This window comes from Oncorhynchus clarkii, chromosome 19 (assembly GCF_045791955.1).
Source record: "Oncorhynchus clarkii lewisi isolate Uvic-CL-2024 chromosome 19, UVic_Ocla_1.0, whole genome shotgun sequence".
Classification (NCBI taxonomy): Eukaryota; Metazoa; Chordata; class Actinopteri; order Salmoniformes; family Salmonidae; genus Oncorhynchus; species Oncorhynchus clarkii.
Genome location: NC_092165.1, coordinates 864,491 through 880,152, shown reverse-complemented (window position 1 = coordinate 880,152; position 15,662 = coordinate 864,491). Strand labels below are relative to the sequence as shown.

At 44.8% G+C, this 15,662-nt stretch overlaps 1 protein-coding gene across 1 annotated transcript in view; it reads right to left on the bottom strand.

The window, feature by feature from the left end:
- The window catches only part of LOC139375500 (LIM and calponin homology domains-containing protein 1-like), a 78,421-nt gene that overhangs the window by 60,549 nt on the left and 2,210 nt on the right, over nucleotides 1-15,662 (bottom strand). Inside the window, 3 exon segments of the mRNA XM_071117331.1 lie at nucleotides 2,618-2,724; nucleotides 4,074-4,143; nucleotides 4,344-4,414. Of these exon segments, the coding sequence (XP_070973432.1) occupies nucleotides 2,618-2,724; nucleotides 4,074-4,143; nucleotides 4,344-4,414 (248 nt within the window).

The following is a 15,662-nucleotide window of genomic DNA, read 5'->3' as shown; positions in this document are numbered from 1 at the left end:
GGGAGTTTGCACGCTAGCGCCCTCTACTGAGGGCCAACGGACACCGTGCCTCACCTACTGAGGGCCAACGGACACCGTGCCTCACCTACTGAGGGCCAACGGACACCGTGCCTCAGCTACTGAGGGACAACGGACACCGTACCTCACCTACTGAGGGACAACGGACACCGTGCCTCACCTACTAAGGGACAACGGACACCGTGCCTCACCTACTGAGGGACAACGGACACCGTGCCTCACCTACTGAGGGACAACGGACACCGTGCCTCACCTACTGAGGGACAACGGACACCGTGCCTCACCTACTGAGGGCCAACGGACACCGTGCCTCATCTACTGAGGGACAACGGACACCGTGCCTCACCTACTGAGGGACAACGGACACCGTGCCTCACCTACTGAGGGACAACGGACACCGTGCCTCACCGGAAGCGGAATCATTATCCGTGTTTAGCTTCGCTAACTGGTTGTAAGTAAGATGACTAGAACGAGTTGATGAAGGTTGTTAGTTGGCCACAGTCATGTGGTTTCACCATGTCTTTGAGACGACGGCTGTTAAGCCGGGTTGGAGTTGACCACAGTCATGTGGTTTCATCATGTCTTTGAGACGAAGGCTGTTAGCTGGGTTGGAGTTGACCACAGTCATGTGAATCACGTTGACTTGTATGTTTCGACTGGCTGAAAGCTCAGGCTGTCCTGGAACCAGCTCATGTGGTTTCACCATGTCTTTGAGACGAAGGCTGTATTTTTCGACTGGCTGAAAGCTCAGGCTGCCCTGGAAGCAGCTCATGTGGTTTCACCATGTCTTTGAGACGGGCTGTATGTTTCGACTGGCTGAAAGCTCAGGCTGTCCTATCAGGCCTTGATAGGGAGAGGAAGGGTTTCTGGGGGATTTCTGGAGGACAGTTCAGGCCTTGATAGGGAGAGGAAGGGTTTCTGGAGGACAGTTCAGTTCTTGATAGGGAGAGGAAGGGTTTCTGGAGGACAGTTCAGTTCTTGATAGGGAGAGGAAGGGTTTCTGGAGGATAGTTCAGGCCTTGATAGGGAGAGGAAGGGTTTCTGAGGGACAGTTCAGGCCTTGATAGGGAGAGGAAGGGTTTCTGAGGGACAGTTCAGGCCTTGATAGGGAGAGGAAGGGTTTCTGGGGGATTTCTGGAGGACAGTTCAGGCCTTGATAGGGAGAGGAAGGGTTTCTGGGGGATTTCTGGAGGACAGTTCAGGCCTTGATAGGGAGAGGAAGGGTTTCTGGAGGACAGTTCAGTTCTTGAAAGGGAGAGGAAGGGTTTTTGGAGGATCGTTCAGGCCTTGATAGGGAGAGGAAGGGTTTCTGGGGGATTTCTGGAGGACAGTTCAGGCCTTGATAGGGAGAGGAATGGTTTCTGGAGGATAGTTCAGGCCTTGATAGGGAGAAGAAGGGTTTCTGGGGGATTTCTGGAGGACAGTTCAGGCCTTGATAGGGAGAGGAAGGGTTTCTGAGGGACAGTTCATGCCTTGATAGGGAGAGGAAGGGTTTCTGAGAGGTTTCTGGAGGACAGTTCAGGCCTTGATATGGAGAGGATGGGTTTCTGAGGGATTTCTGGAGGACAGTTCAGGCCTTGATAGGGAGAGGAAGGGTTTCTGGAGGACAGTTCAGTTCTTGATAGGGAGAGGAAGGGTTTCTGGAGGACAGTTCAGTTCTTGATAGGGAGAGGAAGGGTTTCTGGAGGATAGTTCAGGCCTTGATAGGGAGAGGAAGGGTTTCTGAGGGACAGTTCAGGCCTTGATAGGGAGAGGAAGGGTTTCTGAGGGACAGTTCAGGCCTTGATAGGGAGAGGAAGGGTTTCTGAGAGGTTTCTGGAGGACAGTTCAGGCCTTGATATGGAGAGGATGGGTTTCTGTGGGATTTCTGGAGGACAGTTCAGGCCTTGATAGGGAGAGGAAGGGTTTCTGGAGGATTTCTGGAGGACAGTTCAGGCCTTGATAGGGAGAGGAAGGGTTTCTGAGGGACAGCTCAGGCCTTGATAGGGAGAGGAAGGGTTTCTGGGGGATTTCTGGAGGACAGTTCAGGCCTTGATAAGGAGAGGAAGGGTTTCTGGGGGATTTCTGGAGGACAGTTCAGGCCTTGATAGGGAGAGGAAGGGTTTCTGGAGGACAGTTCAGGCCTTGATAGGGAGAGGAAGGGTTTCTGGAGGACAGTTCAGGCCTTGATAGGGAGAGGAAGGGTTTCTGAGGGACAGTTCAGGCCTTGATAGGGAGAGGAAGGGTTTCTGGGGGATTTCTGGAGGACAATTCAGGCCTTGATAGGGAGAGGAAGGGTTTCTGGAGGACAGTTTAGGCATTGATAGGGAGAGGAAGGGTTTCTGAGGGACAGTTCAGGCCTTGATAGGGAGAGGAAGGGTTTCTGGAGGATAGTTCAGGCCTTGATAGGGAGGGGAAGGGTTTCTGGAGGACAGTTCAGGCCTTGATAGGGAGAGGAAGGGTTTCTGAGTGATTTCTGGAGGACAGTTCAGGCCTTGATAGGGAGAGGAAGGGTTTCTGAGTGATTTCTGGAGGACAGTTCAGGCCTTGATAGGGGCCTAGTTATATACTGTATATATTTATATATACGCACGCACGCACGTTTCTCTCTCTCTCTAACCTGAGGTTTGCTTGTATGGAGGTGTCTTGAAGGTCTCCCGGATTAAACAGCTGGGAACCTTTCAGACCCAACTCCTCACAGCCTCTGAGGAACACTGACAGGTTGTCCTGGGGATGGGGGGAGGAGGGAGAGGAATGGGGGGGAGGAGGGAGAGGAATGGGGAGGGAGGGGGAGGGAGGAGGGAGAGAGGGAAAGAGAGTAGAGGTTTAGTTTATTAGTAGCATTGCAGTAGTAGTGTAGCAGTATAGCAGTAGTATTGTAGTAATATAGTAGTATAATACTGACCAGTCCAGCAATGGGCATAGGCAACACTATTAGTGCAATATTAATGCAATATTAGTGCAGTATTAGTGCAGCATTAGCATAGTATTAGTGTAGTATTAGTGCAGCATTAGCATAGTATTAGTGTAGTATTAGTGCAGTATTGGTGTAGTATTAGTGTAGCATTAGTGTAGTATTAGTGGGGTATTAGTGTAGTAGTAGTGTTGTATTCGTGTGGTATCAGTGTAGTACTAGTGTAGTATTAGCGCGGTATTAGTGCCGTATTAGTGTAGTATTCGCGTAGCATTAGTGCAATATCAGTGTAGTATTTGTGTAGTATTAGTGCAGTATTAGTGCAGTAGTAGTGCAGCATTAGTGCAGTATTAGTGTAGTATTTGTGTAGTATTAGTGCAGTATTAGTGCAGTATTAGTGTAGTATTAGTGCAGTATTAGTGCAGCATTAGTGCAGTAGTAGTGTAGTCTAGTGTAGCATTAGCGCAATATCAGTGTAGTATTTGTGTAGTATTAGTGCAGTATTAGTGTAGTATTAGTGCAGTATTAGTGCAGTAGTAGTGCAGTAGTAGTGCAGCATTAGTGTAGTCTAGTGTAGCATTAGTGTAGTATTGGTGCAGTAGCCTGGTTCATTAGTATAGTCCCAGAAGACTGGCCACTCTTCAGAGCCTGGTTCCTCTCTACCCAGTACAGCCTAGTTATTGGTTAGGTAACATTAGTATAGTCCCAGAAGACTGGCCACTCTTCAGAGCCTGGTTCCTCTCTACCCAGTACAGCCTAGTTATTGGTTAGGTAACATTAGTATAGTACCAGAAGACTGGCCACTCTTCAGAGCCTGGTTCCTCTCTACCCAGTACAGCCTAGTTATTGGTTAGGTAACATTAGTATAGTACCAGAAGACTGGCCACTCTTCAGAGCCTGGTTCCTCTCTACCCAGTACAGCCTAGTTATTGGTTAGGTAACATTAGTATAGTACCAGAAGACTGGCCACTCTTCAGAGCCTGGTTCCTATCTAGGTTTGTTCTTAGGTTCCTGCCTTTCTAGGGAGTTTTTCCTAGCCTCCGTGCTTCTACACCTGCATTGCTTGCTGTTTGGGGTTTTAGGCTGGGTTTCTGTACAGCCCTTTGTGACATCAGCTGATGTAGAAAGGAGTTTCTAACCCATTTGATTTAGTGGTACTGACCAGTCCAGCGATGGGCGAGGGTAGTCTGTTGATCTTCTGGACCAAACCTGGTCTGATGGAACACAGTAACCTGGAAGAGACACACAGACAAATACTACACTACACTCAGTATGTATGTGTGTGTGTGTGTGTGTGTGTGTGTGTGTGTGTGTGTGTGTGTGTGTGTGTGTGTGTGTGTGTGTGTGTGTGTGTGTGTGTGTTTAATGAGAGACAGTGGAACAGCAGAGGATTGTGGGGATTTCAAAGGCGGAAGTGAGGTCACAGACTCACTCGCAGAGCAGGATCCCGTTCTCCAGGCCGCTCCGGAAGTCCTTCTCACCGAAACTTTTTCCCGTCACCTCCTGGGGAGCACACACATCATCACGGTTCTATAGAGGTTCTAACCAGGTTATAAAAAGGTTCTAAAGAGGTTCTAGCCAGGTTCTAAAGAGGTTCTAACCAGGTTCTAAAGAGTTTCTAAAGAGGTTCTAGCCAGGTTCTAGACAGGTTCTAAAGAGGTTCTAGCCAGGTTCTAGCCAGGTTCTAAAAAGGTTCAAACAAGGTTATAAAGAGGTTCTAACCAGGTTATAAAGAGGTTCTAACCAGGTTATAAAGAGGTTCTAACCAGGTTCTAGCAAGGTTCTAACCAGGTTCTAGCAAGGTTCTAACCAGCTTATAAAGAGGTTCTAACCAGGTTATAAAGATGTTCTAACCAGCTTAAAAGAGGTACTAAAGAGGTTCTAGACAGGTTCTAAAAGGTTCTAAAGAGGTTCAAACAATGTTATAAAGAGGTTCTAACCAGGTTATAAAGAGGTTCTAGCCAGGTTCTAAAAGGGTTCTAAAAAGGTTCTAAAGAGGTTCAAACAAGGTTCTAAAGAGGTTCTATCCAGGTTAAAAAAGGTTCTAACCAGGATAAAAATGGTTCTAACCAGGTTGTAAAGAGGTTCTAACCAGGTTATAAAGAGGTTCTAACCAGGTTATAAAGAGGTTCTAACCAGGTTCTAGCGAGGTTCTAACCAGGTTCTAGCGAGGTTCTAACCAGGTTATAAAGAGGTTCTAACCAGCTTAGAGGTACTAAAGAGGTTCTAGCCAGGTTCTAAAGAGGTTCAAACAAGGTTATAAAGAGGTTCTAACCAGGTTATAAAGAGGTTCTAGCCAGGTTCTAAAAAGGTTCTAAAGAGGTTCAAACCAGGTTATAAAGAGGTTCTAACCAGGTTAATAAAGAGGTTCTAACCAGGTTAATAAAGAGGTTCTAACCAGGTTATAAAGAGGTTCTAACCAGGTTATAAAGAGGTTCTAGCCAGGTTCTAAGGTTCTAAAGAGGTTCAAACCAGGTTCTAAAGAGGTTCAAACAAGGTTCTTAAGAGGTTCTAACCAGGTTATAAAGAGGTTCTAGCCAGGTTCTAAACAGGTTCTAAAGAGGTTCAAACCAGGTTATAAAGAGCTTCTAACCAGGTTATAAATAGGTTCTAACCAGGTTATAAAGAGGTTCTAACCAGGTTAATAAAGAGGTTCTAACCAGGTTAATAAAGAGGTTCTAACCAGGTTATAAAGAGCTTCTAACCAGGTTATAAATAGGTTCTAACCAGGTTATAAAGAGGTTCTAACCAGGTTATAAAGAGGTTCTAACCAGATTAATAAAGAGGTTCTAACCAGGTTAATAGAGGTTCTAACCAGGTTATAAAGAGCTTCTAACCAGGTTATAAATAGGTTCTAACCAGGTTATAAAGAGGTTCTAACCAGGTTAATAAAGAGGTTCTAACCAGGTTATAAAGAGGTTCTAACCAGGTTAATAAAGAGGTTCAAACCAGGTTATAAAGAGGTTCTAACCAGGTTATAAAGAGGTTCTAACCAGGTTTTAAAAGGGTTTAGCCAGGATCTACCTTGTCTTTTCTCTGTAAATGTACAGCATTATACTGGCACCAGAGTTGCCGGCATAACACTGTACATTTGCTTAACAGTATTGATGCTATAATTAAGCAATAAGGCACGAGGGGATGTGGAATATGGCTTTGGGCTGTTCTTGGGCACGACGCAACGTGGACTGCCTTGATACAGCCGTTAACCGTGGTATATTGGCCATATACCACAAACCCCCGAGGTGCCTTATTGCTATTATAAACTGGTTACCAACGTAATTAGAAAAGTAAAAATATGTTTTGTCAAACCGTGGTATACCACGGCTTTCAGCCAATCAGCATTCAGGGCTCCAACCACCCAGTTTATCATGTATTTTACAGTAATATTTCCTTACTGTAAAAGCTGCCAACTCTGTTGCCAGTATAATGCTGTACATTTACAGGGAAATTCTGTACATTTACAGGGAAATTTCAGGGAAATTCTTCCTGAAATCTAAATGTCAGAAAAACAATACATTTGTACATCAAATACATTTATTCAAATTGGTAACAACATTAACAACATATGAAACAAGTGAATTGACAACAGAAGTAACAACAGTTAACACATATGTAATAAGAGCATCATTACAGTAAGAATGTAGAGTGGAAGGGAAAGTGTTTTAACTACTTGGCAGACATGAAACAAACAGACAATCATAATATCAGTCAAAAATATCACATTCCCAGTTCATGCTACAAAACCAACTTCGTAAAGGGCTTTTAAAAATATGTTATATTTGAGCCAAAAATCCATGACGTAGAATAAGACATTGTTGTAGTTGACTCAACCTTCCATAACAGAACACTGAGACATTGTTGTAGTTGACTCAACCTTCCATAACAGAACACTGAGACATTGTTGTAGTTGACTCAACCTTCCATAACAGAACACTGAGACATTGTTGTAGTTGACACAACCTTCCATAACAGAACACTGAGACATTGTTGTAGTTGACTCAACCTTCCATAACAGAACACTGAGACATTGTTGTAGTTGACTCAACCTTCCATAACAGAACACTGAGACATTGTTGTAGTTGACACAACCTTCCATAACAGAACACTGAGACATTGTTGTAGTTGACACAACCTTCCATAACAGAACACTGAGACATTGTTGTAGTTGACTCAACCTTCCATAACAGAACACTGAGACATTGTTGTAGTTGACTCAACCTTCCATAACAGAACACTGAGACATTGTTGTAGTTGACTCAACCTTCCATAACAGAACACTGAGACAGCAAAACGCTCTGAATTTACAAACGACCCAGATTGCATTCTGACACACTGGAGGCAATTATGAACGCACCCTTAGTTGTCAATCAAATGTATTTGGCATCGATCAAATGTGAGGGCAGGCAAGTTCCCATTCAGTTGTCAAAGCGTGGGTTGGGACAAGCATGCATTGGTGGGTAAGCTCCATCGTTTATCAGTCCAATTTTGACAGCCAACTAGCTGGAAAAGTTTGAGAGGGTTTACCTAATGTTCCTTTGTTAGATATGAGTTCATCTTGTTCTGGCTAGCATAAGTTGTTGATCTGGTTGTTGTTGATGTGTATAACTGAGGGAGCGAGAGCCTGCCTTTTCATGGTTGTTTAATCAATAGGACTGTAAAGTTCCCTAATGTATGAGGACTCCCGTTGTGTTTTTAAATATTTACAGAAATCTATTCAGGTGTATTTTGTGTCTTTTGGTGAATGTGTTCTAATGATCTGAAGTCACGCTGTTGTTACTGCCTGTAAACACACAGTCCAGTTCATAGTGAATGATGGCAGGCCCTACTGCCTGTAAACACACAGTCCAGTTCATAGTGAATGATGACAGGCCCTACTGCCTGTAAACACACAGTCCAGTTCATAGTGAATGATGGCAGGCCCTACTGCCTGTAAACACACAGTCCAGTTCATAGTGAATGATGACAGGCCCTACTGCCTGTAAACACACAGTCCAGTTCATAGTGAATGACGACAGGCCCTACTGCCTGTAAACACACAGTCCAGTTCATAGTGAATGATGACAGGCCCAGTCTACCAACAATAGACACTATTCTACTGACTCAACATCAGATTATTAACCCCAGTCTACCAACGATAGACACTATTCTCCTGACTCAACATCAGATTATTAACCCCAGTCTACCAACGATAGACACTATTCTACTGACTCAACATCAGATTATTAACCCCAGTCTACCAACGATAGACACTATTCTACTGACTCAACATCCAACGATATACACTATTCTACTGACTCAACATCAGATTATTAACCCAGTCTACCAACGATAGACACTATTCTCCTGACTCAACATCCAACGAGACACTATTCTCCTGACTCAACATCAGATTATTAACCCCAGTCTACCAACGATAGACACTATTCTATTGACTCAACATCAGATTATTAACCCCAGTCTACCAACGATAGACAGTATTCTACTGACTCAACATCCAACGATAGACACTATTCTACTGACTCAACATCAGATTATTAACCCCAGTCTACCAACGATAGACACTATTCTCCTGACTCAACATCAGATTATTAACCCCAGTCTACCAACGATAGACACTATTCTCCTGACTCAACATCAGATTATTAACCCAGTCTACCAACGATAGACAGTATTCTACTGACTCAACATCCAACGATAAACACTATTCTCCTGACTCAACATCAGATTATTAACCCAGTCTACCAACGATAGACACTATTCTCCTGACTCAACATCAGATTATTAACCCAGTTTACCAACGATAGACACTATTCTCCTGACTCAACATCAGATTATTAACCCAGTCTACCAACGATAGACACTATTCTACTGACTCAACATCAGATTATTAACCCAGTTTACCAACGATAGACACTATTCTCCTGACTCAACATCAGATTATTAACCCAGTCTACCAACGATAGACACTATTCTACTGACTCAACATCAGATTATTAACCCAGTCTACCAACGATAGACACTATTCTACTGACTCAACATCCAACGATAAACACTATTCTCCTGACTCAACATCAGATTATTAACCCAGTCTACCAACGATAGACACTATTCTCCTGACTCAACATTAGATTATTAACCCCAGTCTACCAACTGGATCTGTAGTGACGCCTCAACACTGCGATGTGGTGCCTTAGTCCGCGGCGCGACGAGGGAGGCCCAATCAAACATTATTTCATATAAAAATGTTCTATAATCTATGTTAATCAAATGTATAATTATTGTACGGACTCTCTCTCCATCTAACTCTCCAGATTACACACACAGAGATATTGCAGTTGGACATCTGAAGCTATTCCAATTAATCCCTGCAATGACAGCTGTGACATCTGGCATGTAAAAAACACACACACACACACACACACACACACACACGTCAGAGGTATCTCTGTTCTAGAACACACGCCAGAGGTATATCTGTTCTAGAACACACATTTCTATGTGGCCGCTGTGCCATGCAGGGGTCGGGGCCTCGAGGAGACAAACTAACCTGAAAGGCTACTGCTGTTATGTTTCCTTGGACACCAATGTCACACACACACACACACATACAGACACACACACACACGAAAGAGAGGCAGCCTTTCCAGTCATAAATAACTAGAGAATTAAGAAGAGAGAGAAAGAAAGAGAGATAGATTGAGAGAGACAGGTGGAGAGAGAGAGATAGATGAGAGAGAGAGAAAGGGAGAGAAAGACAGACGCACATACTATCTGATCCTGGAATATACCAGATCTGAGGTCATCTGTCTTTGGCCTAATGAGCAGGAACCTGGACTTCACCAAAGAAATCAGAAATATAGACATTGTCATCCTACAAGAAACATGGTATAGAGGAGATGGACCCACTGGTTGTCCTCTAGGTTACAACGAGCTGGTAGTCCCATCCACCACACTACCAGGTGGGTGGTATAGAGGAGACAGACCCACTGGTTGTCCTCTAGGTTTCAGAGAGCTGGTAGTCCCATCCACCAAACTACCAGGTGTGAAACATGGTATAGAGGAGATGGACCCACTGGTTGTCCTCTAGGTTTCAGAGAGCTGGTAGTCCCATCCACCACACTACCAGGTGGGTGGTATAGAGGAGACAGACCCACTGGTTGTCCTCTAGGTTTCAGAGAGCTGGTAGTCCCATCCACCAAACTACCAGGTGTGAAACATGGTATAGAGGAGATGGACCCACTGGTTGTCCTCTAGGTTTCAGAGAGCTGGTAGTCCCATCCACCACACTACCAGGTGGGTGGTATAGAGGAGATAGACCCACTGGTTGTCCTCTAGGTTTCAGAGAGCTGGTAGTCCCATCCACCACACTACCAGGTGGGTGGTATAGAGGATATGGACCCACTGGTTGCCCTCTAGGTTACAGAGAGCTGGTAGTCCCATCCACCAAACTACCAGGTGTGAAACATGGTATAGAGGAGATGGACCCACTGGTTGTCCTCTAGGTTTCAGAGAGCTGGTAGTTCCATCCACCACACTACCAGGTGGGTGGTATAGAGGAGACAGACCCACTGGTTGTCCTCTAGGTTGCAGAGAGCTGGTAGTCCCATCCACCACACTACCAGGTGGGTGGTATAGAGGAGATGGACCCACTGCTTACCCTCTAGGTTACAGAGAGCTGGTAGTCCCATCCACCACACTACCAGGTGGGTGGTATAGAGGAGACAGACCCACTGGTTGTCCTCTAGGTTACAGAGAGCTGGTAGTCCCATCCACCAAACTACCAGGTGGGTGGTATAGAGGAGATGGACCCACTGGTTGCCCTCTAGGTTACAGAGAGCTGGTAGTCCCATCCACCACACTAACAGGTGGGTGGTATAGAGGAGATGGACCCACTGGTTGCCCTCTAGGTTACAGAGAGCTGGTAGTCCCATCCACCAAACTACCAGGTGTGAAACATGGTATAGAGGAGATGGACCCACTGGTTGTCCTCTAGGTTACAGAGAGCTGGTAGTCCCATACACCAAACTACCAGGTGTGAAACATGGTATAGAGGAGATGGACCCACTGGTTGTCCTCTAGGTTTCAGAGAGCTGGTAGTCCCATCCACCACACTACCAGGTGGGTGGTATAGAGGAGATGGACCCACTGGTTGTCCTCTAGGTTACAGAGAGCTGGTAGTCCCATCCACCACACTACCAGGTGGGTGGTATAGAGGAGATGGACCCACTGGTTGTCCTCTAGGTTACAGAGAGCTGGTAGTCCCATCCACCACACTAGCAGGTGGGTGGTATAGAGGAGATGGACCCACTGGTTGTCCTCTAGGTTACAGAGAACTGGAAGTCCCATCCACCACACCACCAGGTGGGTGGTATAGAGGAGACAGACCCACTGGTTGTCCTCTAGGTTACAGAGAGCTGGTAGTCCCATCCACCACACTACCAGGTGTGAAACAGGGAAGAGACTCAGGGGGTATGCTAATTTGGTATTGAGCAGACCTAACCCACTCTATTAAATTAGTCAAAACAGGAAAATGTTACCTCTGGCTATAAATTAAAAAGGAAATGATCTCAACAGAGATAAATGTCCTCCTGTGTGCTACCTACAGTTGAAGTCAGAAGTTTACATTTACTTAGGTTGGAGTCATTAAAACTAATTTTTCAACCATTCCACACATTTCTTGTTAACAAACTATAGTTTTGGCAAGTCGGTTAGGACATCTACTTGTGCATGACACAAGTCATTTTTCCAACAAATGTTTACAGACAGATTATTTCACTTATAATTCACTGTTTCACAATTCCAGTGGGTCAGAAGTTTACATACACTAAGTTTACTCTGCCTTTAAACAGCATGGAAAATTCCAGAAAATGATTTCATGCCTTTAGAAGCTTCCGATAGGCTAATTGACATAATTTGAGTCAATTGGAGGTGTACCTGTGGATGTATTTAAAGGCCTTCAACTCAGTGCCTCTTTGCTTGACATCATGGGACAATCAAAAGAAATCAACCAAGACCTCAGAAAATAAATTGTAGACCTCGACAAGTCTGGTTCATCGTTGGGAGCAATTTCCAAATGCCTGAAGGTACCACGTTCATCTGTACAAACAATAGTACACAAGTATAAACACCATGGGACCACGCAGCCGTCATACCGCTCAGGAAGGAGACGCATTCTGTCTCCTAGGGATTAATGTACTTTGGTGCGAAAAGTGCAAATCAATCCCAGAACAACAGCAAAGGACCTTGTGAAGATGCTGGAGGTAACAGGTACAAAAGTATCTATATCCACAGTAAAACAAGTCCTATATCGATATAACCTGAAAGGCCGCTCAGCAAGGAAGAAGCCACTGCTCCAAAACCGCCATAAAAAAGCCAGACTACGGTTTGCAACTTTTTGAGAAATGTCCTCTGGTCTGATGAAACAAAAATAGAACTGTTTGGCCATAATGACCATTGTTATGTTTGGAGGAAATAGGGGGAGGCTTGCAAGCAGAAGAACACCATCCCAACCGTGAAACACGGGGGTGCCAGCATCATGTTGTGGGGGTAGCAGCATCATGTTGTGGAGGTTCTTTGCTGCAAGAGGGACTGGTGCACTTCACAAAATAGATGGCATCATGAGGTAGGAAAATTATGTAGCAACATTTTAAGACATCAGTCAGGAAGTTAAAGCTTGGTCGCATTTTTAAAAAAAAAAGTTTTTTTTATTTCACCTTTATTTAACCAGGTAGGCTAGTTGAGAACAAGTTCTCATTTGCAACTGTGACCTGGCCAAGATAAAGCGTAGCAATTCGACACATACAACAACACAGAGTTACACATGGAACAAACAAACATACAGTCAATAATACAGTAGAACAGAAGAAAACAAAAAGTCTATGTACAGTGAGTGCAAATGAGGTAAGATAAGGAAATAAATAGGCCATGGTGGCGAAGTAATTACAATATAGCAATTAAACACTGGAATGGTAGATCAGCAGAAGATGAATGTGCAGGTAGAGATACTGGGGTTAAAAGGAGCTAAATAAATAAATAAATACCAGTATGGGGATGAGGTAGGTAGATAGATGGGCTGTTTACAGATAGGCTAAGTACAGGTGCAGTGATCTGTAAAATGCTCTGACAGCTGGTGCTTAAAGCTAGTGAGGGAGATGTGAGTCTCCAGCTTCAGAGATTTTTGCAATTCGTTCCAGTCATGGGCAGCAGAGAACTGGAAGGAAAGACGACCAAAGGAGGAATTGGCTTTGGGGGTGACCAGTGAGATATACCTGCTGGAGCGCGTGCTACGAGTGGGTGCTGCTATGGTGACCAGTGAGCTGAGATAAGGCGGGGCTTTACCTAGCAGAGACTTGTAGATAACCTGTAGCCAGTGGGTTTGACGACGAGTATGAAGCGAGGACCAACCAACGAGAGCGTACAGGTCGCAGTGGTGAGTAGTATATGGGACTTTGGTGACAAAACGGATGGCACTGTAATAGACTGCATCCAGTTTGCTGAGTAGAGTGTTGGAGGCTATTTTATAGATGACATCACCGAAGTCGAGGATCGGTAGGGTAGTCAGTTTTACGAGGGTATGTTTGGCAGCATGAGTGAAGGATGCTTTGTTGCGAAATAGGAAGCCGATTCTAGATTTAATTTTGGATTGGAGATGCTTAATGTGAGTCTGGAAGGAGAGTTTACAGTCTAACCAGACACCCAGGTATTTGTAGTTGTCCACGTATTCTAAGTCAGAGCCATCCAGAGTAGTGATGCTGGACGGGCGAGCAGGTGCAGGCAGGGATCGATTGAAAAGCATGCATTTAGTTTTACTTGCGTTTAAGAGCAGTTGGAGGCCACAGAAGGAGAGTTGTATGGCATTGAAGCTTGTCTGGAGGTTAGTTAACACAGTGTCCAAGGAGGGGCCAGAAGTAAACAGAATGGTGTCGTCTGCGTAGAGGTGGATCAGAGAATCACCAGCAGCAAGAGCAACATCATTGATGTATATAGAAAAGAGAGTCGGACTGAGAATTGAACCCTGTGGCACACCCATAGAGACTGTCAGAGGTCCAGACAACAGGCCCTCCGATTTGACACACTGAACTCTATCAGAGAAGTAGTTGGTAAACCAGGCGAGGCAATCATTTGAGAAACCAAGGCTGTCGAGTCTGCCAATAAGAATGTTGTGATTGACAGAGTCGAAAGCCTTAGCCAGGTCGATGAATACGGCTGCACAGTAATGTCTCTTATCGATGGCGGTTATGATATCGTTTAGAACCTTGAGCCTAATTTCGAAGGCCCAAATGGACAATGACCCCAAGCATACTTCCAAAGTTGTGGCAAAATGGCTTAAAGACAACAAAGTCAAGGTATTTGAGTGGCCATCACAAAGCCCTGACCTCAATCCCATAGAAAATGTGTGGGCAGAACTGAAAAAGCGTGTGCGAGCAAGGAGGCCTCCAAACCTGACTCAGTTACACCAGCTCTATCAGGAGGAATGGGCCAAAATTCACCCAACTTATTGTGGGAAGCTTATGGAAGGCTACCCGAAATGTTTGACCCAAGTTAAAAATTTTAAAGGCAATGCTACCAAAAACTAATTGAGTGTATGTAAACTTCTGACCCACTGGGAATGTGATGAAAGAAATAAAAGCTGAAATAAATAATTCTCTCTACTATTATTCTGACATTTCACATTCTTTAAATAAAGCGGTGATCCTAACTGACCTAAGAAAGAGAATTTTTACTTTGACTAAATGTCAGGAATTGGAAAAAACGGAGTTTAAATGTATTTGGCTGAGGTGTGTGTGTGTGTGTGAAGGTGGTGATTGACAAGATACCAAAGATACCATCATCATCCTCATGATCTCTGGTTGAGACAGGACGTGTTGAACTAGCTGACTTCACTCAGTCGCTGTCCACCAATCAGATTTCACTCAGTCGCTGTCCACCAATCAGATTTCACTCAGTCGCTGTCCACCAATCAGATGGTGGAAAACAGGTTACCATGTAGATCTACTCATAATAACAAGACCCTCCCCCCCGACACACACAGAAGTCACTGAAACGACATGATTGATTGTAAACATCACAGAGAGAGCCATGTGCGTGAATACTAGTCCACATTTTCACTGCCATGGCTACCATCCGGAATCTCCTGGCTCTCGCCTGCGGGAGGCGGGGTTCTGGTGCATGCGCTCAGGGGGAACGGGTTTCTCTCTCCAGGTGTCTTCAGACAAACCAAACATGGCCACCGAGAGGAATGGAGAGATACTATTCTAGTAAGTTCCATCCCTTACTAGATAATATTCTCTTAGTTTCACTCAAACAGACACACACTTAATCACGCAGCAGTAATGTCCCACATTGAGCCTTCTAGTCAAGTTGTAACCGGACACCCTGCGAGACAACAGGTGACAGGGCAGTACATTTATAGGCTATCCCCTCAGTCCCAGGTCTCCAGTCCAGAACCCCCTACAGCAATATAACATTTATAGGCTATCCCCTCAGTCCCAGGTCTCCAGTCCAGAACCCCCTACAGCAATATAACATTTATAGGCTATCCCCTCAGTCCCAGGTCTCCAGTCCAGAACCCCCTACAGCAATATAACATTTATAGGCTATCCCCTCAGTCCCAGGTCTCCAGTCCAGAACCCCCTACAGCAATATAACATTTATAGGCTATCCCCTCAGTCCCATGTCTCCAGTCCAGAACCCCCTACAGCAATATAACATTTATAGGCTATCCCCTCAGTCCCAGGTCTCCAGTCCAGAA